This window comes from Haliotis rufescens, unplaced genomic scaffold (genome assembly GCF_023055435.1).
Source record: "Haliotis rufescens isolate VD_foot unplaced genomic scaffold, xgHalRufe1.0.p SCAF_23, whole genome shotgun sequence".
In the NCBI taxonomy this organism is placed as follows: Eukaryota; Metazoa; Mollusca; class Gastropoda; order Lepetellida; family Haliotidae; genus Haliotis; species Haliotis rufescens.
Window position 1 is genome coordinate 3,956,457 of NW_025963924.1, and position 27,868 is coordinate 3,984,324.

Consider the following 27,868-nt stretch of genomic DNA (forward strand, 5'->3'; position numbering starts at 1 on the left):
GCTGTGAGAGGAAAGCCCAAAGTGATGCAGGATTTAGACATTTACCAGTGTTGTGAAACGGCGGCCATGGGTATGGTGCTGACAAACCTCAAAACATAATCAGGGCGAACCGGGATTAGAACTCACCATCATAGGTTCCTGGAGTGCCAAAGGGACGCAACTCAACACAGCGACTACGTATGCGACAGTTATTTCCAGACTTAACCATTGCGACCTTCTTGTTCTTAGGCATCATGATCCTGTTGATGAAAAAACCCTGTTGTGTTGCAGACAGAACAGTCAATTACATTACCGCACATACAACTTCTTTGTCAGTCAAGGAACATCTCGTTCCATCTAAATCATGCAAAGGGTTTTATTCACAAACACGATTCAATGTTTCAAAAACACATCAAACGGACATTATTTTTTCAAACTTAATGACAAAATTTCATAGTAAAATGAAACGACCGGACATTTATTTCGAGAGAAGCCAAAACCTTATTACAATCTATCGACCTGTTGAGCCTGAAAAAAACTATCGTCAAAGCAAACTCTGAACTTATGGTTGGAATATTCGTTTTTGCCAAAGCCTTGTGTTTTCTTATGCCGATAATGATCAAAGGCAAGGACGTCAAAACTAAACTCCGAGCATCGCTTGGCGTCTTTTGGAGGAATCCTTTAAGAAAAAGCCCTGATGCTTTATATTGTAATTGATTATGGCAGCGCACATCTCCCGTTTGGCAATCTGAAGCACAATTACATAGCCGCCTGTTTGAGGATTACGTCGTTCTATGCCAATTATTGAATAAATTACAGGTTTTTCTAAGCAAATATGCTCCTTTGAGAGTAATTACTGTTTCCTGGGCGTACATGTGCCAGCCCCAGTGGACGCTGTGTAACTCATGTCTGGTTCTCTGTCGGTCATCTGCAACCGAATACGATCTTGTTTAACGATCCGAGTTCTTTCATCTGTATGTTTCGCCTATTCTTGTTACTTGAAGTTGTTTTTGTGCGTATATTTACAATACGTATGATTACAGGATTGTGTCGAATCCAATTAAGACACGATGCTTGCAGGGTGAGACCCCCGTGGTATCGTGTACGAACATCTTGGAGTAATTGTTGAGCTTGACCAGGGTATCATTGTTTGAATGTCTTTCAGTTATCATGGAGTCTCGTGTTAAGGTACGCAGCAATGGTTACATCGTAGTGACTACATGCAGCCTAGAGTTGATATCATCTTAATTAAGACATAAATGAAACTGGTTTCTTCTTACCATGTGTAAATGCTGGTTGGTATGGTGATTTGGTTACCAATATTTGATCGGTGGCCGGTTAGTACTCTTATGGTTAAGGCGTTAGCTCGTCACGCCGTAGGCCCAGGTTCGTTTCCCCAAATGGGTACACTGTGTGAAGCTCATTGTTTAGTGTTCACCCTGGAGTATTGCTTAAAGCGTATCGTAGATATATTTTCCAGAATTTAATTGCCCATAATTAAGGGTGCCTATAACAAACGTATCATGAACGAATAAACAGTCTTGTGTACATTTATCAATCGGAAGGGGTGCTAATTGGGATTGTCCACTAGCCAGTATATTAGCAAATATCGCCGTGGGCGCTTATTAGAGCGGGGCGCTTATTACGTCAAATACGGTAACATACAAACGAACTATACCGTAATGAGTTACGACTAGAGCATACCCTTACACTCGACATCCTGCTTCCAGATTCACGGGACGCTGGTGAACACAGGGCGCGACGTTACCCTGGTTGTGGACGAGTCCAGCTACAGCTCCCTCAACATCAGCGACGGCCCTCTGATGTATCACTACAGGGTGGCGCAAATAAAACTACACTTCGGTAGCGAGGATGACCACGGCTCAGAACATACGATTGAAGGGACGCCATTTTCAGCAGAGGTGAGTGCAAGAATTCTACCAATGTTTGACATGAGCATACATATACCTTAATAACAGTCATAAATCCACGAATAAAATATTATTACTAGAACTTCAGAATCGCTCGACGTTTTGTCCTAAGAGAGGAAGTGTTATCACCTTTGTGTTAGTTAGTCCTTGTCCTTGTCCTTGTCCTGATTTGAAAAGGCATGATCTGATATCGTTCAATAACAATCAAATAGCCATTTCCCTTCACTGATTTACCCTCCTGAACTAGAAATAAAGGAGACCAGTGAGACCGCCTCATCTGTTTCATATTGAGATCTATGCATAAAGATTCAGAGTAAAATAACACTCTCCACAAAACTGCATGACAATAGTCAACTTTCTCTTCAAGTCTTGCAATATTCCAGCAGCTCCAGGCTTTGGAGATACAACTTTCACAACTTTTGAGATACCATCGAGCTGGCTCTTTCTACCAAGATTTCAAAGAGCGTCATACGACTCTTGCTCAGAAGCTGTTTGATAGAGGTTACAACATTCAAGGCATCAGTAAAGCTTTCAAAAAGTTTTATCTAAGGCATGTGGAGGACAGTGACAAAAATGATGTTCGAGGCAATTCCCTATTTTGACTTGTACCAGATGTCCCCGTGTTTTTTTAGGCGAACAATTGACTTGCCTTTGCATGTGTTTGTGACGGTTACCACCGGGTGGGGCAGGATACGCTCACCTTTTCGCGAACACCTGGTATCATTACTTTTGATAGTGATTCATGCTCATGATATAGTCGGAATCGAACAATTGACTTTTATTGGATATGGAAACGACTATGTCGCTTTATTTTACAAGATTAGAAATAACGCTAACCACAGCAGCCAGCCTTACGATGCTCGAACTTTTGTCATGCAATTAGAGCATTAATGACAGTTAAAGCTTTAGTTCGTCTAGACCTAAAACCGGGATCGATTCACAAAATGGGTGGAGGAAGTCCCCCAATAAACGACGTCATCAAGTTGCGAGCGCATGTTCGAATTTCCAGAAATGAAGTCATGATAGAACAATGTTTTATCGGTAAATAAACCACGCTTCGTTCTTTATTGTTCTTTACGAGTTATCCTGTATCTTATATAAAACAATAAACTGCAGTCGATAATGCTGCTAAAAAACACACTCTCCCCTTCGTTAATCAATCATCTCAAATACTCACTCTCCCCTCTTTAATCAAACATCTCAAATACTCACTCTCCCCTCTTTAATCAATCATCTCAAATACTCACTCTCCCCTCTTTAATCAAACATCTCAAATACTCACTCTCCCCTCTTTAATCAATCATCTCAAATACTCACTCTCCCCTCTTTAATCAAACATCTCAAATACTCACTCTCCCCTCGTTAATCCATCATCTCAAATACTCACTCTCCCCCCTTTATCAAACATCTCAAATACTCACTCTCCCCTCTTTAATCAAACATCTCAAATACTCACTCTCCCCTCGTTAATCAATCATCTCAAATACTCACTCTCCCCTCTTTAATCAATCATCTCAAATACTCACTCTCCCCTCTTTAATCAAACATCTCAAATACTCACTCTCCCCTCTTTAATCAATCATCTCAAATACTCACTCTCCCCTCGTTAATCCATCATCTCAAATACTCACTCTCCCCTCTTTAATCAATCATCTCAAAAACTCACTCTCCCCTCGTTAATCCATCATCTCAAATACTCACTCTCCCCTCTTTAATCAAACATCTCAAATACTCACTCTCCCCTCTTTAATCAATCATCTCAAAAACTCACTCTCCCCTCTTTAATCAAACATCTCAAATACTCACTCTCCCCTCGTTAATCCATCATCTCAAATACTCACTCTCCCCTCTTTAATCAATCATCTCAAAAACTCACTCTCCCCTCTTTAATCAAACATCTCAAATACTCACTCTCCCCTCTTTAATCAAACATCTCAAATACTCACTCTCCCCTCGTTAATCCATCATCTCAAATACTCACTCTCCCCTCTTTAATCAATCATCTCAAAAACTCACTCTCCCCTCGTTAATCCATCATCTCAAATACTCACTCTCCCCTCTTTAATCAAACATCTCAAATACTCACTCTCCCCTCTTTAATCAATCATCTCAAAAACTCACTCTCCCCTCTTTAATCAAACATCTCAAATACTCACTCTCCCCTCTTTAATCAAACATCTCAAATATTCACTCTCCCCTCTTTAATCAATCATCTCAAAAACTCACTCTCCCCTCTTTAATCAATCATCTCAAATACTCACTCTCCCCTCTTTAATCAAACATCTCAAATACTCACTCCCCCCTCTTTAATCAAACATCTCAAAAACTCACTCTCCCCTCGTTAATCCATCATCTAAAAAAATCACTCTCCTCTTCGTTAATCAATCATCTCAAATACTCACTCTCCCCTCTTTAATCAATCATCTCACATACTCACTCTCCCCTCTTTAATCAATCATCTCAAATACTCACTCTCCCCTCTTTAATCAATCATCTCAAATACTCACTCTCCCCTCTTTAATCAATCATCTCAAATACTCACTCTCCCCTTCGTTAATCAATCATCTCAAATACTCACTCTCCCTTCGTTAATCAATCATCTCAAAAACTCACTCTCCACTCTTTAATCAATCATCTCAAATACTCACTCTCCCCTCGTTAATCAATCATCTCAAATACTCACTCTCCCCTCGTTAATCAATCATCTCAAATACTCACTCACAATGTCTCACTCGCACCTAACCAACTCTTCATCAATCATCTCAGTGTCTCACTCGCTCCTCACCATCTCTCTCATCAATCATCTCAATATCTCACTCGCTCCTCACCATCTCTCTCATCAATCATCTCTAGTCCTTACTCGCCCCTCACTTATTCACTCTTCAACCACCCATAAACACACTCGCCCAAACTCATTCACCCGAACGTCCTTCGTGTCAACGTTTCATCACACAAAGTCACCTTATTTAACCAAGATGGGGTTATCGGCGACTGTGTTAACGTTTCATCACACAAAGTCACCTTATTTAACCAAGATGGGGTTATCGGCGACTGTGTTAACGTTTCATCACACAAAGTCACCTTATTTAACCAAGATGGGGTTATCGGCGACTGTGTTAAGGTTTCATCACACAAAGTCACCTTATTTAACCAAGATGGGGTTATCGGCGACTGTGTTAACGTTTCATCACACAAAGTCACCTTATTTAACCAAGATGGGGTTATCGGCGACTGTGTCAACGTTTCACTTCCCTGCCAAGTCGGGTGAGATCAATAAACATATTGTTATCACGTCTTGCTCATGCTGATAGCCAATTTCTATTCAAAATTGTTTTGATGACTGATTTGGTCGCCACACGTAACTAGTTTTTGAGTTTTAAGCCGTCGCTAATCACCTAGCTATTTCCATCGGAGATCGTAATGGGCAGTTATCTTCGGGAGGTTAAAGTGTGCAAAACATTACGGCTGAAATTAAGACAAAGCAGGGTCCTCCTCGGAAAGAACATGATAATAACAAATCCATATCTGCCCTGCTTGTTATCAACATAACCTACTTGTCATTCAAAATTACGAAAAAAATCCATTTTGGGTCGGGTTTTATATTTCAGATCAAATGCATTAATAAACCATCCCTAGAGGTCACGTTACCGTTATAATGAGCTGCCAACCTAACCGAGTTTTACCGTTAGTTCTTTAAGCATAAATATTGATGTAAACTTTAAACGTGATGGAACAACATCCTCTTGAAGTGATTTACTTCAGTTTTATGTTCGGACTGGAGAGGATTAAGCGGCAAGTAAAACGCTGTATATCTGCAGGGGAGACAACTCGGCGACCCATTTTCTATACAAGATGAAGACGCAGCCTTGGGAAGCTGTTTTAAAGGGCGATGATGACCCTGGCAACACTTTCACCGTCCACGCATCCCGGTTAATATATGAAGCTGTCCCAACCTCGGTAACGGCAACAGCTCCACCACTGAGACGGGTAATAACGCTCCTTGGGTTACAATGAACCTGTCAATCCGCGACCCTTCCATCGCTATTTATGTCTAAATAATACAGGCCGTGGAATTCCATGCACAAAATGTCCGTGCAAATTGCATCTGCCAAGGAGTAACTACCCATCAAATTCTCCTAACCTAATTATCCTGGAAATAGCTGAAAATATAAATCCAAGTTACCCGGGGAGTATTGTTCCGCAGTTCGGCAGATAGGAAGAACGGGGTTCGGTGTTTGGGGGAATTCATAAAGAAGTTAATACTCTCTCTTATAACCATGGTAGCATTGGCGCTTCATCTCATCGGATTCCCATCACGTGTGATACTTGAAACACGGGACACACGAGGCTTCCAAAGAAACTGTGCTGCTGAATTTTATTCGTATCTTTTATTGATCAATTTTCATGTCGTTTTTACGCGCAACTGATTTTGTTTTGTCCGCACTATGGTCGTGTACGGTAACTACCGAAGACGTGGTCGTTAGGTATAGGACTGCGCGTGTGCGTGAATAACCAGACAGGAAGCTAGGGTCATGTGACGAGCCTAACCAATTACAGTTGATAACGTAATAAGAGTAATGAGGGTATTAACAGAACATGCTACAGTTAGTCTGAATAATGCCACCAGATAATGGATTTCACATCTTCAATTAGAATAACGTGATGTCTTAAACTCCCTTGCCAATATCAATACTTTATTCTAATAGGCACCGGTCTCTTGAGTGGAACAAGAAGATGTGATTTTTCAACCTGTATCATCAATTCTCGTGTACATGTACAGGAGGTGGTTGGCTAAGACCCTTTTGGGCCTACTCGACATGTTCAGATGAAAATGATCAGATGTGTTAAAATTGCTGACCGCTAGTCTTTTCTCCTTCTTACACTTTCGACCTTAAGACAACTGATATAAGACCCGCGAGGATCCAGGTTAGAATTGGCCTTAAGCAGCCCATGCTTGTCGCAAGAACTGACTGACGGGATCGGGGTGGTCAGACTCGCTGACATGTCTTCATATCTCGGGGCGGTCGGGTAGCCTAGTGGTTAAAGCGTTCGCTCGTCACGCCGAAGACCCGGGTTCGATTCCCGACATGGGTACATTTTGTGAAGCCCATTTCTGGTGTCCCCGCCGTGATATTGCTGGAATAGTGCTAAAAGCGGCGTAAAACCACACTCACTCATTCTTCATATCTCAGTTACATTGATCGATGCTCATAATGTAATAACTGTATATATACATACATACATAACAGTCATACAAGTCATACATACATACTTGGCTTAAAAATGAAATTGCCTTCTTTTAACCATGTTGTAAATTGATTTGGCTAAAATACATTGAAGTGATTCTTCGTTCATAATAAAAATAAACTTTTCTAAACTACTCATATAATGAAATGCATTATCTACTGAAGTTGTATCTTAAATCATCATAAAATGGACATTCTATTAAAAAGTGACATTCATCTTCAACATAATTTACATGATCATTAGTAGGATTGGCGTGACAATATTTACAAGTCCTATCCAACAGTGGGGTAGGTGGCTTGGCGTAACGGCCGGTCTCAACATGTAAAGGTAAAATACCACATCGAAACGATGCTAAAAGTCTTCGATGATCTCTTAAACGTACATGACATAAATAACGCTCAGCAGTAGGTGATGATTTGTACATTCTGTATGTGCGTAATTTATTGCCATTTGGATTATTCTTGTCATTCCAAAGCGCAGTATACCACATATCACAATCTTCAGCAGTTAAGAAACACTTTACACGGTCAACACACTGTTTAATGCTGTATCCACAATAAGGTAAATATGACAAATTATAGTGAGCTAAAATATTTACGATTTTTTTATCCTAGGATTGTGATCGGATTTTGGACCAATTATGAATGATAAGAGGGAGATGATGGGCCTGCATATTCTGAATTCTGAAATATAATCTAAAGCATTCAACATGCTGTGACACTTTAACAGAACACAGGCCCATGTCCCCCCTAATAGCAGTAACTGGGGCATTTTTTCTTACGCCTAGAAACAAACGACAAGCCTTATTTTGAATTATTTCTACTTCCTTATACTTATTCAAACCCCAAATGCCAGCACCATAAAATAGAACAGGTTCTACAAGAGCTTTATAAAGCTTGTTAAATACTTCGTAGGACATGCCACCCGCGTGTTTAAACTTTGAATACAACGCAGAAAGAGCTCTGCTAGCCGATTTACACAGTACCTGGACTGTTTTGTGCATATCTAAATGCTCATTAAAAGTTAAACCAAGATATTTGTAAGAGCTTTCATAATCAATAATAGATTTGCCGCATACAAATACTCGCTCAGATCTAGCCACAGATTTGTTTCTGAAATGCATGATTTTGGTTTTGTCTGCATTAATATCCAAACGCCATTTTTGACACCATATATTTAAAACATTTAACATTTTCTGTAACGAGTCTTCGTCTTCGGCTAACAAGGCTATATCATCAGTATACAACAGAACTGATAACACAGAACTTTCAATAAGTATGCCACAGTTTAACTTATTAATTTCTAACACCAAATCATTAATATAAATGGAAAATAACGTTGGCGATAACTTGCACCCTTGTTTAACGCCCAAGGTAACATTAAAAGATTCAGTGATAAAACCATTGAGCTTAACTGCACACTTTACGTCCATATATAAGGCTTGTATAGCTTGTAGCATTTTACCATGAATACCAACAGACATAAGCTTGTACCAAAGGCATTTGCGATTAACCCTATCAAACGCCTTCCTAATATCAACAAAACCGACATACGTAGATCGTTTAGAGGCTTTACGGTTATTAACAATATTATAAAGTGCATATAAATGATCAGTACAGTTTCTCTTAGGTCTAAAACCATTTTGCTCTTCCACAAGAATATTATTTGACTCCAACCGCTTCTGTATCCTACAGTTCAGTATACACGTGTAGACTTTACAGGGTATTGATATGAGAGTTATGCCCCTGTAAGACAAAGGATCTGACGGGGTACTTTTGTCCTTAGGAATAGGAGTTATTAGTCCTGCTCCCCACTGAGACGGCGACACTGAATGTTCAAAACAATAATTAATAATATGGTGAAGTAAGTTAATACAATGAGGATTTCGTAGTACTTCTACCGGTATACCGTCTACCCCAGCCGCTTTTCCTGTCTTCATCTGCATAACAGCAAGGTCAACTACTTGTTCTTTAGCAACCCATGCTTGTCGCAAGAACTGACTGACGGGATCGGGGTGGTCAGACTCGCTGACATGTCTTCATATCTCGGGGCGGTCGGGTAGCTTAGTGGATAAAGCGTTCGCTCGTCACGCCGAAGACCCGGGTTCGATTCCCGACATGATACATTGTGTGAAGCCCATTTCTGGTGTCCCTCGCCGTGATATTGCTTGAATAGTGCTAAAAGCGGCGTATAACCATACTCACTCATTCTTCATATCTCAGTTGCATTGATCGATGCTTATAATGTATTAACTTGATTGTCTGTTCCAGACTCGAGTATTTATAGACCGCCGTCATATAGCTGGAATATTGCTGAGTGAGGCGTTAAACAACAAACAAACAAAAAAACAAAGGAAAAAAGTCTGATGTTATGAAATTCATATGTATGGCAGAACTGTGTGCAATTGGGTGAGTTTTCGAAATTTTAGAGAATTACTTAGCGTAAGACAGACATGCAAGGAAAAACAGCTTGGGTCAAAATCTTTCTATTGTTTCGATAGGAACAGGAAAACGCTTCCCGAAAACCTCGAAAATCAGCCTTTTAAAAATATTTTAGCCTTTGGCTTACCTATGCGATTAGTGTTATAATGATTCCAAAACATGCAACTGTTGAAAAGAAAAACGTTAAGTTCTCATTGACGTTAACAAATCTGTTGAGACAAATTATTTTTCAAGGTTTTCCTCATACGCGTATCCTTTTGTCCAAAAAGGCCCTTATTATGTAGTTTAAAGCCGCAATATTCCACCTATATGACCGCAATCTATTAATAATCGAGTCTGGACAAGATAAATTGGTGATTGATGTAATGAGCATTCATTACGCAATTGGGATACGTTGACAAGCATCAATTAAGTCAACGAACCTGACCACCCGATCCCGTTTGTTAACTCTTTCGACAAGCATGAATTGCTGAAGACCATTTCTACCCCGGATCCTCAGGGGGCCTTTGTTTTTATTAATTAGTTCTTGATGGTCCAGAACACTAGAACTTCATCCTTACTTCTATATATAAACATGCTTCAACAGTGGAGTCACAGACAACGATGCAATTATTCACAAACAAATTCGATCTGAAATTGCCGATTTTATCAAGGGACATTTGATTGACAGGGCTTGAAATTAGATTTTCGCAATTTTCGAATATATTTTTTATGAGTAAAAGTGGCAATCATGTTCTCAAGAGGTATCGAGTACCTGTCGAATACCTGTCAACCGCACGTAACGGTCCAGGGCAGGTATCGCCGTGTTTGTCTCAGTGGTGCGGCATCGACTCTGTGATACTTGTTAAGCAAGGCGCAGTTTCCACCGTGTCGTAATTGACATGTATTCAATTGACGCAATTGACACCTTTTCTTTTGTTTTAACTGTTTTCTTGATTGGTTAGAATTGCTACTCCTGAATTGACGTGACGGCAGCCGTTTTTGAAGCATGATCGCGAGTGCCGAAACGCTGTCAAGGAACAGATCAAACCCTTCTCACGAAGCGGGCTGAGAGATTCGATACCCGAAGTGTATGTTAAAGATGGGAGTTTTGACAGTCGCAGCGCTGAGGTCGCATTGCAGAACGGGACTCTTGGGGTTCTTAAAGTGTTATCACAAATTAATAGTTCTGCATAATCAGCAAATTTAACAAGGAGGCTACGTGATGGAATTCACATAGGAATAGGTCTTTATCAAATTACAACATGGAATAGCGGCAGCGGGCGATCCAGAGCTGTGTCACTACCGGTAAACACGTGAAAGAAAACCTCGATCTGACGACTGAACCTGATGAATATTCATGAGAGGCATAGGTCATTACGTTGAAGGGAGGAAGGGTAGTAATTAGCATGTTAGGTACATGTTAGGTGGACCCGTGAAGATCCGGGGTAGAATAGGTCTTCAGCAACCCATGCTTGCCGTAAAAGGCGACTATGCTTGTCGTAAGAGGCGACTAAAGGGATCGGGTGGTCAGGCTCGCTGACTTGGTTGATGCATGTCATCGACCCCATATTGCGTGGATCGATGCTCATGATATTAATCACTGGATTGTCTGGTCCAGACTCGGTTATTTACAGACCGCCGTCATACAGCTGGAATACTACTGTGTGCAGCGTACAAAGAAATTGAACAGATCCATTTATTAGCATGCAAACAATTTTTGGCGTTAAGTCTTCGACACAAGATCATGTCGTAACAGGCGAGTGCGGCCGATATCCTTTGTACATTTCAGCATATAAGCGTTGTATTACTTACTGGTGTAAGGTTATATCTATGCCTAATAGTCGTTACCCAAGAAAGATCTATAATCTGTTGTATAAATAAGCTGTAAATGGCAAGATTAATTGGGTATCCAAGGTTAAAAATACCTTAATATATAAATTTGGTTTCGGCTATGTTCGCGAAAACCAATCAGTTTCTTATCCAACACCATTTGTATTTGAATTTGTATCACGATTAAAATATATGTATGAACAAGAATGACATTCAGATGTTGTTAGTAGATCGAAAATTCATACCTATTCTTTATTTAAATGAATTTATTTGTGTTGAACCGTATCTTCTAAATATCAATATTGATAAATGTCGTACTGCGCTTTCCGCTATCGTTGTAAATCTCCATATTGAAGTGGGTAGATATCATAATGTCCCAAGAGACCAAAGACTTTGTAACCTCTGTAACATTGGTCTTATCGAAAACGAATACCATTTTCTGTTAATTTGTAAAACATATAACAATCTAAGAAACAAATATATTCCGGGAAAATATTATGTCCATCCTACATAACATAAATTTAACATATTGTTGTCATCATGTCATGCTGAAACCATGAAAAACCTCTCATTATATATATTCCATGCCATGAATATCAGAAGCTCGTTAATGTCCATTGTGGACTTGACTATCTGAATACAATGGGCCGATGGCCTACAGTGCGAAATGAATAAAGAAATATCGAAATTATCGTGCGGCGTTAAACGACAAACAAACAAACAAACAAACAAACAAAACATGTTAGATGTATGGCGGAGACTTACTTTAGTATCAGTGCAAGTGTCTGAAAATGGCTTGATGTTCAGTGCACCTCTCCTTGTGAAATAAAAAATGATTCATATGGACCCTAATAATCTCCTCCTCAAAACTAACAGAAATGTGACCCCATCCTTTTAAGAATCCGGGATCCCCGTTTTGTATCTAATCCAGTGATTGACATCATGAGCATCGACCCACGCAATTGGGATACGATGACAAAGGTTTCAGTTCTTAATGCTTGGCCCTTCCATACGTGGGTTCGAATCCCAGATTTGTTCCTGAATGTAACACGTGGTCCGTCACCACCATACCTGTACTCACTCAACTCATTGTACTCATGTGGCGGTCGGGTAGCCTAGTGGTAAAAGCATTCGCTCGTCACGCCGAAGACCCGGGTTCTATTCCCGACATGGGTACAATGTGTGAAGCCCATTTCTGATGTCCCCCGCCGTGATATTGCTGGAAAATTTGCTAAAAGCGGCGTTAAACCATACTCTCACTCACTCACTCACTCACTCACTCATTACCATCTTCAGCAAATCATGCTTGTCGTAGTAGGCGACATAGGCGTAATAGGGTCGGGTGGTCTATCATGGTTGATGCACGTCATCATATCTCAGTTGTGTAATAGATGTTCATGATGTCAGTGGAATGTCTTGTCCAGACCCGATTATTTACAAACCGCAGTCATATGGCTGTAATATTCTCGAGTGCGGCGTTAAACAACAAACAAAAAGGCGTGGCGATCAAGATTATTGCACTTATATAAGCGACGTGCATGCATGTGTATTGCTGCTCGCACAAGTTCAGGACTTCTGCCGGTTTTATAGTGCTAGCCTACTGAGATACCATACCGCAAGTTAAATATAGTCACAAAAATAGTCACATGCAGGCGAATGTCCAAGGAATACAGTTATTTATTTACAGTATTTGTTTTAGGTAAGTGAACCCCTAAACATGAAAACGATGCTAGTTTCAAAGCACAGAGTATCACTGGTTTTCAAACTGAAACCGATATCCATTAAATTATTAAATGCTGCTTTGGAATTTCCAAATTCGAGATGAGTCGACGTTAGGTTTAAAGCTTAATATGTTTGCTATACTAAATGTACTTTTACGAAAAGCATGTCATATATTATTTGTGAGGAATCCATTTGTGTTGGCAATCAGGAAGTGAAAATACCATCCAAAGTACCAGTACACATAGATCCTGAATCTGGGACAATCTGTCTAATACCCCAAATGTAAAACCTATTGTTCCAGAAGGTGCTTTGGTCGTACTTAACTATGCACATAATGCGCCCGTGGCTGAGTATAGGCTATTAAATGGGGGATGCTTATAAATAGTCAAACTAAATGCCCTTTTGCGCTTAGTTTGATTACCGATTAGTTTGATCAGTGTTGCTTACGACAGTAAAACTAAATAATAATAATAATAATAATAATAATAAAAAAAATAAATTCTGCTCTAATATTTTTGCAACTGTGTAAAACAATTCATTAGCAGTTTAACGTAACGGTGTCAACATTTAACATAGATTCACGGCTGTAAGGAGTGAGTGGCTGAGTTAATACCGTTATAATGCAGCAACTGACGACGGCCTATAAATGATCGATTATCAGTCAGGCAAACCTGGTTTTATTTCGAACAATGATGAACGCAGTCGGGGTACGATAACACACGGTCAACCAGGGCACATAGTGTGACCACCTCAGTTTGTCCGCCCTTACGACACGCTTGGGGTAATAGGGAGCATTATGCCGCTTGTACCAGAGTCTCTTTCAAAGCATCAGTGTAGGTTTACCTTATATATCAGGGCCCCGTTCCACAAAGCGGTCTTAGCGATACGGCTATCGTAAATCTGAATAGTCTGTTAAGGTGTGGGTGTCACGGTTGTCTTACCGCTGAGGTCCCTTTGTGAAACGGGGCCTTGGATCCAGTTCAATCGCAGCTTGTTCCTATTTTCCACACATGTGAAACTACTGAGTGAAAATTAAGCTGAAACTGTGCAATGATGGCCCCATCAGATGTGAAACTCATACTTGCTCCAACAAATTCAACATGGCCTCCACGGCAGCCATATTGTAATTACGATTTGTGACCCTAGCTCAGCCATTTCTGAATGTATGTTCATGAAATTGCATATGAAGTTATTAAGTTGAGTGAGAAATAAGGCGATTGACGATTTGAAATTTGACCCAATTTAAACAGTCACCGTTTATTCAGACAGTTGTTTATATCGTGTCGTTTATCCCAGGATAAATATGTGTATAGATGCTATCTGAAATAATAATTCAGAGAAGTTCAGGCGAACTACAGCGCCTTGTAGCTTTATTTTTATTCAACTGTGAAACCATCGAAAAACTACTTTACATCAACGGACAATTACATCCTTCTCGTCGGCTTTTAGAGCAAGCACTGGGGACCAATTTTGCCCCGGAATCTCAACGGGGGATTTTCCAAACAGAGCTAATGTACTAAAAGTACACACTACTGCGAGTTAACCATTATATCTGTTCCTTCAAACTGCAATAACAAATTGAATCAAATACTGAATAGTGAAATGCGGTAACAAGTAGCTCAAATATGTTTTGAAAGGATAATTTGATTTCAGAAACATATTTGGATGATACATACGTTTATGATGCATTTGTGACTAACGAGTACATGCATGGCTTGTGGGGATTCTTTCTTTCTTGTGGGTATTGTGGGGTTGTTAAGATTTCGGCACTGAAGTTGTAATGGAAGTGAATGGTGGAAGAACGGTCCGTGTGTTCTGTTGCGCGCTCAAATATTTATATTACCCCAGCTTCTCTTCAATGCCATTTGGACCAACTCCTAGCAGAGATACTCCTCCCAGCAGATTCGCCTCCCGCCCGGCTCGTTGCATTAATTCACCAAAACTACGCTCTTGTTCGCATGGAAAGCGTATGCCGTATTTTCACGACCCGCATTTACGAAAACGTTTCGAGAATGATAAGGTCAGTGTATGGTTACTGTACGTGCTTATCAACATAAGCAAAGTCTTACGTCGTCGGAGTACGATGACACGCAATCAACCAGTTCTCCGAGTCTGACATCTCGATCCATATTTATTCCCCGACGATGACCGGAAATTTTGGGGCAATGTCGTGATTTGAAACCTCTAATTTCCACGGCAGCAGTAATGTATTTTCTGATATTTTACCCTGTGTTCCTTTATCTATATCCGTCAGTATATACGTTATCAGCGAGGTTATGTATGCTGCAGAATTTCTGTGACCTCCATCTTTCTTGAATAATGAAATTATTTTGGATTATGCATTTTGATTAGTTCTTTGTTGTCTCGGTTTGACAACACTTCTGTCATACAAGTTTCCACCGAACAAAGCATTCGCGTTCGAGAGAATGTTAATTATTTTGAGCACAAAGACACGACGTGAGCGCGAGGTATTCGCCCCCCTATCGCCAACTAGTGGTAGTTTCCTTTGAACAGTAGTATACTATATTTCAGTTAGTGAGCGTTGATAAACCACAGTCGTCACATTCTAGCTATATCACGGCATCATGTGAAAAATCTGTATCTGAGCCAGGCAAAGTAAAACTGTACACAACTGTAACTACCCGACTGTCATAAGCCTGTCCTCATGACAAGCACCCACGAGGCGACCAAGGATAGGTCTCCAGCACGCTATTGCTATTTATTGTTGGCTCATAAACTGAAGCATTGCTAATGATAGCAATAACCTGTTTGTTTGCGGCCGTGATATATAGCTGGAACATTGCTAGGCTTAAACTAACGACAAACAGGACCACTTAGGATTTATTGTTGCCCGGAATCTGTAAGGGACATACCATACCTCGTCTGGCTAAAAGGGGGGCGATGAGTAGCCTTGTGGTTTAAGCGTTCGCTCGTCACGCCGAAGACCGGGTTCGATTCCCCAATTGGGTACAAGCTGTGAAGCCCATGTCTGGTGTCCTCCGCCGTGATATTGCTGGAATATTGCTAAAAGTGACGTAAAGCCATACTGACTCACTCACTCATGCACTGGCTCACAGGGGCCAGTGGAGATTCAGGATCAGAATAGGCCCCCAGTAACCTGTGCTGTGTCAGGCAGAGGCGAAGGGAATGGATCGGGTGGTCAAGCCCGGTGACTTGGTTGAAAGCGTGTGATCGAACCCCGACGGTGTTCATCGTTGCTCATAATGTCATTCACTGTATTGTCTTGTCCATGACATGACCAACTAAACACTCGCGTCTATTTTTCTATCATGAAATTTATGAAATAGTTACTCAAAGACGATTCCTTATAAAACAAACAAACGTTTTCCATTGGCCGATGTTGTCTTCAGATTACCATTTATTTTTGATTGCCATCTACACTGACAGTAGCCCCAAGACGACAAAAGGGAAAAAAGCTCTCAAGTTCAATATCCCTCAAGCCGCCATATGTAATGAGAGCTAACTTAATTTAAAAATGCAACTGTCCGTCAATCAGTTTTTAGAAGTCAACTATATCAGATTACACATCTCACGCTGAACCATTTCTGGTGTCGTGTCATATACCCAACCAGTACGGCCCGCCTGATTTGTAGACTTGACCGTGTTTCATGAACGATGTGAGAGAGGTGTTGATATGCGCTACTTGTGTCATTATAAACCTACTGGCTGTTTGTGTAACTCGAAATGGAGTTTTTGAAATTGTGGTAACACCTCGTAGGAGGTATTACAACGATTATAACTTCCGTTCAGATTGTAACATGTAATGAAATGTAAAATCAAATGACAAATGTTTTCTTTATATTCCCGAGGATCGAATTCGCAACCTTCACATCTGTAGCCCAGTGGGTGTACCACAAAGCTACAGGGGTGTTGATAAGCAGCACTGCTCTTTAGAATGTCCTTTTAAAGACCCGTACGCCAGCAACAGGCTGTACAATGAATGAGGTCAGTCAAAGCAAAACGTGTAATAGTCTCAGCCTACGAGACGCACGTGCAGATTTCGTGCCATTGCGAGACGCACGTGCAGATTTCGCACCGTTGCGAAACCCACGTGCTGAGGTCACCGGTTTCATTGAACCTAGTTCACGACTGCAGGCGATATTTCATCTCCGATACAGGTTATACATTTGAGAGTTTTTATTAGTTATTTCATTAAATACGTTGTCTATGCGATGAGTCGGTTTATAAGTTGGGGAAAACCATGTCTCCTCGAGATTACTAGAGATTGTAAACCCTCACATTCGGGAACGTCCCTTATGTGAGGGTTTACAATCTCTAGTAATCCCTCGGAGACATGGTTTCTCCTACGCATATAACCATATAACGGCGGTGATCACTAGGAATGGCCTCCTTACTGCACAATCGTTTGGACGCGGAGCCGGTCTCCGATGCGACGTGTCAGTGTTGTAAATAAGAACTGTGTTCGTCGCTGCCCCTTTGATATCTGAAGCAGGGCTTTGAACCACTACCCATGTCTTCATGTTACGATTTAAACAAAATCAACCTGGCCAATTATAGTTACCACGAAATCCCTATTTCAGTCGGATCTTACAAGCACAGAACACTAGGAATCTATTCTGTATTAGACTTCCTACGAGGGTCAATAAGAACTGTATTACCTCAAGGCGTATTTCTGATATTATTATATTACATTTACAGATTCAACTCGTGGCTTACAACACTGACATCTACTCCTCGTTCCGAGAGGCGCTACAAGCTCCATATGGCATTGCAATCGTGTCAGTGTTCGCAGAGGTATGTAACGTGTTAATATGGACCGGGAGTAACCCTCATTTGAATCCTCCGATGACGTCATCTGATGTTTTCGGAGGGATTGATATTAGTATGGCCACGAATGATTCTGCGGATTCCCATGATTCTGCTGGAATCCGCGTCATCTCATGTTGTTTTACACTTAATAATCTGAACCTCCGCTCAAGCCCGTCTTCACAAACGTTGACTTTATATTTGTGGAGTAGGTTTATATTAAAATTACAATACACCTTTCAGTCGACCCGTGAAGGTCCGGGGTACAATAGGTCTTCAGCAACCCATATTTGCCATAAGAGGCGACTAACGGAATCGGAAGGTCAGACTCGCTGACTTGGTTGATGTATATCACCGTATCCCAATTGCCTGGATCTATGCTCATGATATCAATCTCTGAATTGTCTGGTCCAGACTCGATTATTTACAGACCGCCGTCATATAGCTGGAATATTGCTGAGTGCGGCGTTAAACAACAAACAAACAAACAAAACCAACACCTTTCACTCTCTCGTAAGTCTTTCCAAACATCTGCTTCTGTATAGGGACAACCAACTCCAGTATTCGTTCTAGATTTGTTGGTATCTGAGCTAGGTTAAAGCTAGGGATTGGAAACCCTCGAAAAGAGACCCTCGGCCCTTCTTTCCCTCGCCGTCTTCCCTCGGGTCCTAGTTTCCCTCGCCTCTGTCCCTTCTAGACTTACTTTCCCTCCCAACGGGTCTAACTCGCGGACATATCCGTAGACCATTGGCGTGGGACGTTGCTCACAATTTCAATCAGTGGTTTTATCTGGCCCGGATTCGAATATTTACAGGCCGCCGTCATATAGTTGGGATATTGAGGAGTGCGGCGTTAAACAACAAACATAGCTTCGTTTCGGAATTGACGTCAGACACAAGCCCTATCCACCTTTCTCTAACCTGGAGGGGGCACGGGTGGCCCAGTCGTCTAAGGCGCCGCGATTCGCTGTGCAGAGTTGCGTCCCTTGGGCACGCCAGAAACCTATGATTGTGGGTTCGAATCCCGGTTCTCCCCGATTATGTTTCTAGGTTTGTCAGCACCATACCCGTGCTCGTGGGTTTCACCGAAGTGGTAAACGTCTGATACCTGCATCACTTCGGGCTTTCCTCCCACATTAAGCTGTGATATAACTGGAATACTGTTAAAAGCGGCGTTAAACCCAACTCACTCACTCTCTGACCCAATTCCTCACACAATTCCTCATATTCGGACAGCTACTTTTAACATCGTGATGTTTGACTCGGATTAAAACGACACAATTGCTGCGAGTGTGGCAACGTATTGGTCTAGGTCGTGTATTCATTCAAAATAGCATGGAGATATAAATAAATGCTCTGAACAGCTTAAGAAACAATTCATCAGCTCTAAACATTAATTAAGTTATGTTTTGTCCTGTGTTGTTCTGTTTCTCCGGGCGACACTTGGAAACTGCAATACGGCACGCAATGGTTTCAGATGTCGCTGATTCTCCAACTTCTCCTGCCACAAATCCGTGACAGCTACATCTATCACTGTTCAACGCACCACGCAAGTCCACACATCACAATATTGAACCATTACTGTAACAATGGCCGATTCGCGTGACAATAGCCAGACGTTATAACTTATAACGCAATAGCCATGGACTGCATCCAATTGAACGTGGACGTCCATGACATCATCATCTCCACAACTGATGGCGCATGGAGATAAATGTCTCAGCCAAACACTGTAGCAATGACAATTTCTCCAGCTCCATCCCTTAAAGATATGAACAATGTCCTTCGCCCTGTCACCCCGTATTACCCATGCTTTATGGGGGAGACGGAAAGATCACCCAAGATAACTATAAATCTGTTGCAGCAGCCGAGTTATCTTTAATCAATGTCCTTGATTTCTCGCAGATTGGTCAGCCTGTGAACGAAGCCTTTAAAACCATGGCAACCTTTGCGCAACGGATATTGTGGAAAGGTAAATCACATTTTTTCATCTAAATGATCATTACTGTTCTCTACAGAAGTAATCAGTCTTTTTTACTGAAACTACCTCATGACGGAGCGTCCTTGGTAGGTATATGTGTTGGTATACTCAAGGTGATAAGTAGAGGAACAGATAGTCTAAATGTCGGGGAACGGTTCGGTTTAAGGCGAATGGGTTTGTTTCAATGCAGGGAACGATTTGATCTTTACTGGGATACTGTCTACCTGACGATTTGACAGTGGTCGATTTCACGGCTACGATTGTGCGACACTAAACATGGCATTCATTGATCCTTGGTATCGAATGAAAACAAATAGTGGTCTACTTAAAATGTGTTTGTGTAGTAAACTTGCTCTCGCCCAAATTTACACAAGCAGAACAGTTTGTTGGTGGAGAGAGAGTCTCCATGTGTATTTACATTCGTGCTAAGCATGCGCACCTATAACCAGATATGGGACATCGGTCACCACATGTTTTGGTGGTGCCCTGGTAGCTCACATTCGTCACCACTCGCCCCTTCCCATAGCCTGCAAGAAGACTCGTCCCCCTATGGTTGGTTTGTTGTTTAACGCCGCAATCAGCAATATTCCAGCTATATGACGGCGGTCTGTAAATAATCGAGTCTGGACCAGATAATCCAGTGATTGATATAATGAACATCGATCCACGCAATTGGGATACGATGACATGCATCAACCAAGTCAGCGAGCCTGACCACCCGATCCCGTTAGTCGCCTCTTATGACAAGCATAGGCGCCTCTCACGGCAAGCATGGGTTGCTAAAGACCTATTCTAACCCGGATATTCACGGGTTCGCAACTGGGGACGCACAGCGAATTGCAGCGCCTCAAATTCCTAGGCCACCGGTGCCTCCCTAGTCATAAAACGGAAGAACGGTTTGATGGGGATGCTGGTTCATTTTGATGCGCAAACACAGTTTGGAAACTGTTTATCCATCTTATATAGAAAGCAAAAAAATATTGAATGTTTTCAGATAAAGTACAATTTACACTTGATACCGTCTAGCTGACGACATTTGAAATACGATCTGATGAACGATTTCCCTTTATCATTCCTTTTACAGCTCGTCGACACCAGAGTAGGAAAAAAACACATTTTTATGTGTATTTGCGTTTTCTTTGATCTTGATATGTCCCCTAGAATAGCACCAACACGATAGACCTGGTTTCTCGATACATCGAGAATCACACGCGAATGGTGCAGAATCAAGATGTTATTATTCATTCAAGACGCCAGGTAGTCACCATACATAAACTATATGTGGTCGTAGCCAGTTATTTAAAGGACAACATGAGATGAAAGTGTCAGAGTTGCTGTGTGACACTGCAGGAGCCACGGATCGTCCGTCCCGTTAGAAATGTCTGCCCATTTGCGCTGTGGGCTTTACAACCTACAACTATGAATGGATAAAATAGTTTTAATATCTAAATATGAATCTACTCCTTAATCATTTACCTGCAAATACGTATATGTGAACTTTGAAGAAAACAATCATCAATGGTCTTTTAGTGTCGGCTGCTATATTGTTTTCCTTGTACACTTTTCTGTCTCTTTTGAACTAGTGAAGGCTGTTTGTACACACATACACACAACTACCCTCTCCTCTCTCGGCCGGGGATCAAACCCCCAACCTTCCGCTTTCCAGGCGGACGCTTAACCACTAGACCACGGAGACGCTCGACAACCGAAATGGGCTTCACACATTGTACCCATGTGGGCAATCGAACCTGGGCTCTCGGCGTGACGAGCGAACGCTTCTACTACTTGGCTACCCCGCCGCCCTTAGTGTGACGAGTGAACACTTAAACAAGGCGTCTACCTCGCCCCCATGTTAAGAAACGAAATCTCCCACTAAATACACATTAAATACCAATGTCATTACTCGTGATAAGCAGCAATTAGTTTTTAACGAGGTGATTAAATGTTAGAGGAATTTATTTCTCCTTAATCTGTCGCCATATTGAGCAGTATTTATCTCCATGCTAGGGAAGCGGATAGGTCTGTGTCGATGACGTCAATTGATACAAGTGTCTAATTTAACAGTTCGACTGGCCCGTTACCAATGGAACAAACAGAGATGTCTTAATGGGTTTGGAATTCACGTTATCTGAGCTCATGGACTCCAGTGAGAGGTTTTAGAGTTTATTAAGTGTCGGAAATCAATATAACACTATGTTAGTCACAGAAGCGTTCGGTCTAATCTCTCGTTGAGAGACGACTTGAAGTTATTTAAGATATTATTATTCGTTGACGTTACATCATGTTGCTAGATACGATGGGGCTTCTCTTAAATACTAACAACGTGTTTCGCCTTTAAAAATGTGATTTTTTTCCTGATATGTTTTTATTCCTCCTGATACTTTCTCGTGTTTCGATTTATTACCAAATTTTCTTCATGTGCGTTGTCAAATTCCGGTTGTGATAACTTCGCCTACTAAATGCTGTGGTGCTTCGTCTTAAGCTCAGATCTTGTTTAGCCTGCCAAATCTCGTCTGACCTACCAAATCTCGGACAACATCGCTATGTATGCCGAACCATACGTGACTTCACTTTATAGACCAATTGTCGCAGTCCTTCGTTTTGCAGGATTAATGTACTCTCCATCAAAGCATGTTTCAAACCACCCGATGTCTCCTTAACATATTTCTTGAGAGATTTGTCTCATATATAAATCTCCAATTATGATACGTCTCGGCTTTGTCTCTCGTGCGGGTTTATGTATTCCCAAACCAGGCTCTTTGTTGTGTGACAGTCACTTCATCATTTGCCTCTCGTAGGGCATCCTACAAGATCTCTTCAATCCCCGGCCGTGTCATACCAAAAGACGTTGAAAGATGGTTATTGTTGTTAGTCTATCTGGCGCTTGGCATTGAGGGGATGAAACCAGAATTGGTCGTCTCGGAGTCGTGCACTCCGTCTGTGTGGGATATCTATGTTAAACTGCGGCATGCGCTATGAAAACGGCTGAAGTCTGGACAAGTACAAGCAGCCACACACCCGTCAATAATATTTACGCGACGTTAACCTGAACTCAACTCAACTCAACTAAACTAGACGTACCTGTGTTTCAGAGGGTCATTAGTGACCATGTTGTCTGAAGTGCCGCAAATCGTCAAAGACGCTTTTAGCAACATTCCAACAATATCACGGCGGTGGACACATGAAACGGGTTTTACACACTCAACCCATGTGGGGAATCGAACCCGAGCCTAAGGCGTGACGTGAGAACGCTTTAACAACTAGACAAAACCATGCAGAGCAAAAAATCTGCTTGACCCAAAATAAGAAAGTGGAATAATGGTTCCGATAATAATCAATATTTAAACATTGATTAATTTTACCATATTCAAATCTACATATCCATTCATATCATTTCACCTTAAGGGGGACACGTGTGACCCAGTCGTCTAAGGCGCCGCGATTCGCTGTGCAGAGTTGCGTCCCTTGGGCATACCAGAAACCTTTGATCAGAGGTTTGAATCCCGATTCGCCCAGATTATGTTTTTAGGTTTGTCAGCTACAAAACCGTGCTCGACGGTGTCACCAAAGTGGTAAACGTCCGAGACCTGCATCACTTCGGCTTTCCTCTCACATCAAGCTGGCGTCATGATATAATTGACATACTGTTTAAAGCGGTGTTAAACCCAACTCACTCACTTACACTACGCTTCACTCTTGCCCTGCCGAGCCTGTTATCAGCTTCTGGAGGGGGGCACGGGTGCCCCAGTCGTCAAAGGCGCCGCGATTCGCTGTGCGGAGTTGCGTCCCTTGGGCACGCCAGAAACCTATGATTGTGGGTTCGAATCCCGGTTCGCCCCGATTATGTTTCTAGGTTTGTCAGCACCATATCCGTGCTCGTGAGTTTCACCGAAGTGGTAAACGTCTGAGACCTGCATCACTTCGGGCTTTCCTCCCACTTTAAGCTGACACGCCGTGATATAACTGGAATACTGTTAAAAGCGGCGTTAAACCCAACTCACTCAGCTTCTGGCTGACGCGCTAGCCAGGCAAATATCAGGAACAATTTATTAAAAACCAGCGACAACATGTCATCAGTCTCACGAAAGATAGTTTGCAAGAAACGCGAGGCTCTGTAGTATCTATACGTTCATAATGATGCTGCGCGATTTGTTTTAGCTCACCTAGATATTCGTGTGAGAACATATCATGGCATTTTGTCCATCGTCTCACCTAATACCATCTACCAATGGGGACTTATATTCCGAATATGCTTGCCTGTCTGAAGATCAATAGTGTGTCACCGCAACTCGCGTTCCCGTGGCAAATCCTTATGTATGTATAATGAAGCAAGTGTATGTGTCTCACTATTCCCTTGGGTCTCTGGCCGGGAAGTGATATAATAAAATATGGCAGCTACACTGGCTCCAGTTGTTGAAGGGTTGTAAAGAAAGGAAATATCCAAACGGCGGAAACGGTGGCGGACGACACGCGTGGCCCGCCATCTTCCCGAGGCAAGGAAGTTAACTGACTATAAACGTCCAGTAGTTAACTCCCTTGCCGCGGGAACATGGCGGCCGGCTTATATTAAGTTACATTCATCACGTTTACGGAGACTAATTTATTCATTTATTGAATCTGTTAAGTGAATGACTGTTTGTCTGTGTAAATAAAAAAACTGTAAGTTATTCGAGCTACCCATCAATAATGGCTGCCTCCGTGTACTAGCTAATAAAGCGTCTTCCCGGATAGCGTAAGGTCGGAAGGTTCGACACCCGGCTGCGTCATACCAAAAAGAAGTAAAAAGATGGTACTTGTTGTTATCCTGCCTGGCGCTTGGCATTAAGGGGATAAAACAAGGACTGTCGGCTCAGAGTCAGTATACAGTGTCTAAATGGGGTATCCACGTTCAACTGTGAAATAGCCTTGAACGTGGTAATAAACCTCACCATCAATAATTGCAAAAGGTGTCTTGCTCGTCCCTTGACATAACAATACACTTGTTTTCTTCACAAACAAACTTCAGGTTTTGTGCCATTTATTTTTATTTGACACCGAAGACCAATGAATGCCTTGTTAAGTGTCGCTGTGTCGCAGCCTGCGAGAAATCAACCAAAACCTGTCTAGTCGTTCAGCTAGACAGAACCCAGTCAGTGCTCAACTTCACGAGATTTGCGACCATGATGACATGTTCAAAACCACATGACACCAAAGCATGCCAAAGGGGAGATAACTGGCGAGTGGTGTGAATGTGACATACAATAATTATTTGGCGTGTATGGCGTCATCAGACGGACTACCGACACTTGCCACTCAATATCCGGGACACGACGAATATTGATACGCACATGCGCAGTAGAAGGAACAAATATAAGAGCACCCAAAGGATTAAATAAACCTTTACCCAAGCAGATGTGTTTCAATACCCTGAGAGATTGCAAGATTTTAATTACTATGTTATGCCTTGGAAGTGTGTTAGCAGCTGATGAGGCAATCTCTCGCTGCTGTTCGTATTCTATAAAGCATGTACTTTGTGACGTGAGTTCTTTTAAGGGGCCTTTTATTTGCCGTCATTCTGTCAACGCGGTGATTGAATTGTTAGGTTTGTTCTGATGACGTTCTCGATAATTAAAGAAGGCAATGGCTGACATCCCGTTAGAAGGAGAGCGTCCACTTCATCAATTCCCCAAACTGCTGTAAAATCGTCGCAGTCGTCAGATATTAAAACACGTTTCGTTGCTGCGTTCATAGAGATGCTGAACCGACGGTGAAATCACGTGCGTCTACGCCTGCGAGGCTGCGGTTACCATATCCCTTCATCCGGTTATATTTTAGTGTCAGTGTTGCTGTGTGACACTGCAGGAGCCACGGATCGTCCGTCCAGTTAGAAATGTCTGCCGATTTGCGCTGTAGGCTTTACAACCTACATCTTCGATTGGATAAAATAGTTTTAATATCTAAATATGAATCTACTCCTTAATCATTTACCTCCAAATACGTATATGTGAACTTTGAAGAAAACAATAATCGATGGTCTTTTTGTGTCGGCTGCCATATTGTTTTCCTTGTACACTTTTCTGTCTCTCTTGAATTAGTGAAGGCTGTTTGTACACACATGCACACAACTACACCTCTCTCTCTCTCTCTCTCTCCCCTCTCTCTCTCTCTCTCTCTCTCTCTCATCCGAGGTACCAGGGCAATCCAGCTTTAGTCGGTTCAATGAACTCGACCCAGGGAACGTTTGCACTTTGCGGTTTCCTGATGTCTTTAATAGCATTCAATATTCAATATCATTCCACTGCACAACATGCACGCATTTGTAATCTCTTCCAACATTTTATTACTCAATTCCATGAAATAAACGCAAACATATAAATTATGCATTACATTACAAAGATTTTACGTTTGATAACATGCAAATATCAAGTGTTGTAAAATTGAAAATTCACCCGAAGTTTACCTTTGGTCCTGCCAACTCGCCAGTGTTAATACACAACTCCCACATCGAAGAATTGTTTCCCCCGCCACGTGCAAAGTTATGCTTTAAAAATTACAGGTTTTTTAATCGTCAAGGCGTAAAGCAAAGTTAGAAATACGATCACGTACAATTCGGGAATATTTTTAAAAAAGAAATCTGATTTGATCAAAATTGGTTGACGACTTAAGCACTGGATTTTGGGGTTAACTTTTTTGCACGCTAAAGTGTGGCTGCATCACCAGGGGCTGCAGCATCTGTTTCTTGTCAGAAGCATTTCTCATCCTTAGTTTCAGCATGCATCATCTTATATTCTGAATGTCTGTATTATCTTCCTGTCGAGTCTTGATTGTGTCCACTTGGTGCCATGAATCAGATGGGACTTGAGTGAACGCTATTAGAAACATACACCCTTGCCACTGCTATAGGGAAGAGGGGGCCAGTCGTCTAAGGCGCCGCGAGTCGCTGTGCAGAGTTACGTCCCTTGGGCACGCCAGAAACCTAGGATTGTTGGTTCGAATCCCGGTTCTCCCCGATTATGTTTCTAGGCTTGTCAGCACCATACCCGTGCTCGTGAGTTTCACCGAAGTGGTAAACGTCTGAGACCCGCATCACCTTGGGCTTTCCTCCGACATTAAGCTGACACGCCGCGATATAACTTGAATACTGTTAAAAGCGGCGTAAAAAACCCAACTCACTCACTCACTATAGGGAAGACATTTCCCGATTGTCGCTAATCGCAACAGTTTGACGATTGTGTCGCCAAAATGTCGCATGTGTGCGGTGTCGTAACATACCAAATAGTACAATACTGCAGAGGTGTGAAAATGTCTACCATTGACGTCGGGGCGGGTGGGTTACCTGGTGGTTAAAGCGTTCGATCGTCACAAAGCAATCCTCACTCTCTCACCACTGACGTTCTTGGTATCATCTTCACCGGGAACAGATCGTTTTGCAACGGCACGGACGTTTCAGGCTAAAGAAATTTAAAAAGAATCACGTATCAGGCATTTAAAATATATTCGAACACGTTATATATAGAAAATAAGACTTCGTATTTCCGTGAAAAAGCGCGTCGCCCATCTGGAGTTTAAAAAATGAATTTGTCTCTATAACGTGACTCAACCTGAAACTTGACGTCAGTCAGCTGGGTTTACGTTTCTATTCCCGTTACAAGAAACGTATAATGATATTTCCCTGTCGGGGTGACTTCCTGGAGTAGACTCAGATATGACAGCTAATGTATCTCCCCTGCGGTGGGTAAATACTCTTGGCTGTGTGGAGGAAACTCTAGTGATCCCTAGGGGTCGGGAATACATATCACAGTCAAGGCCCGCAACGAGTAGAGCGAGTCATCGGTGGGACCTCACGAGACAGAGCGCACTCGGTTTGCTGTGTGTGGGGGTAGGAATTTAGCTTCAGTACAAATTAGGGGCGCGGGGGAGGGTATGTCAAGTTTCTCTCCAATAATTATGGTTAGTTTAGTAAAACATGTATGCTGGAATGCCATAAAC

At 41.9% G+C, this 27,868-nt stretch overlaps 1 protein-coding gene across 1 annotated transcript in view; it reads left to right on the plus strand.

Annotated features, from left to right (window-relative positions):
* The window catches only part of LOC124116075 (putative carbonic anhydrase-like protein 1), a 155,009-nt gene that overhangs the window by 115,367 nt on the left and 11,774 nt on the right, over window positions 1–27,868 (plus strand). The window contains exons 4-6 of the mRNA XM_046477285.2: window positions 1,710–1,901; window positions 17,813–17,908; window positions 19,825–19,891. Of these exons, the coding sequence (XP_046333241.1) occupies window positions 1,710–1,901; window positions 17,813–17,908; window positions 19,825–19,891 (355 nt within the window). The remainder of the gene's footprint in view (window positions 1–1,709; window positions 1,902–17,812; window positions 17,909–19,824; window positions 19,892–27,868) is intronic.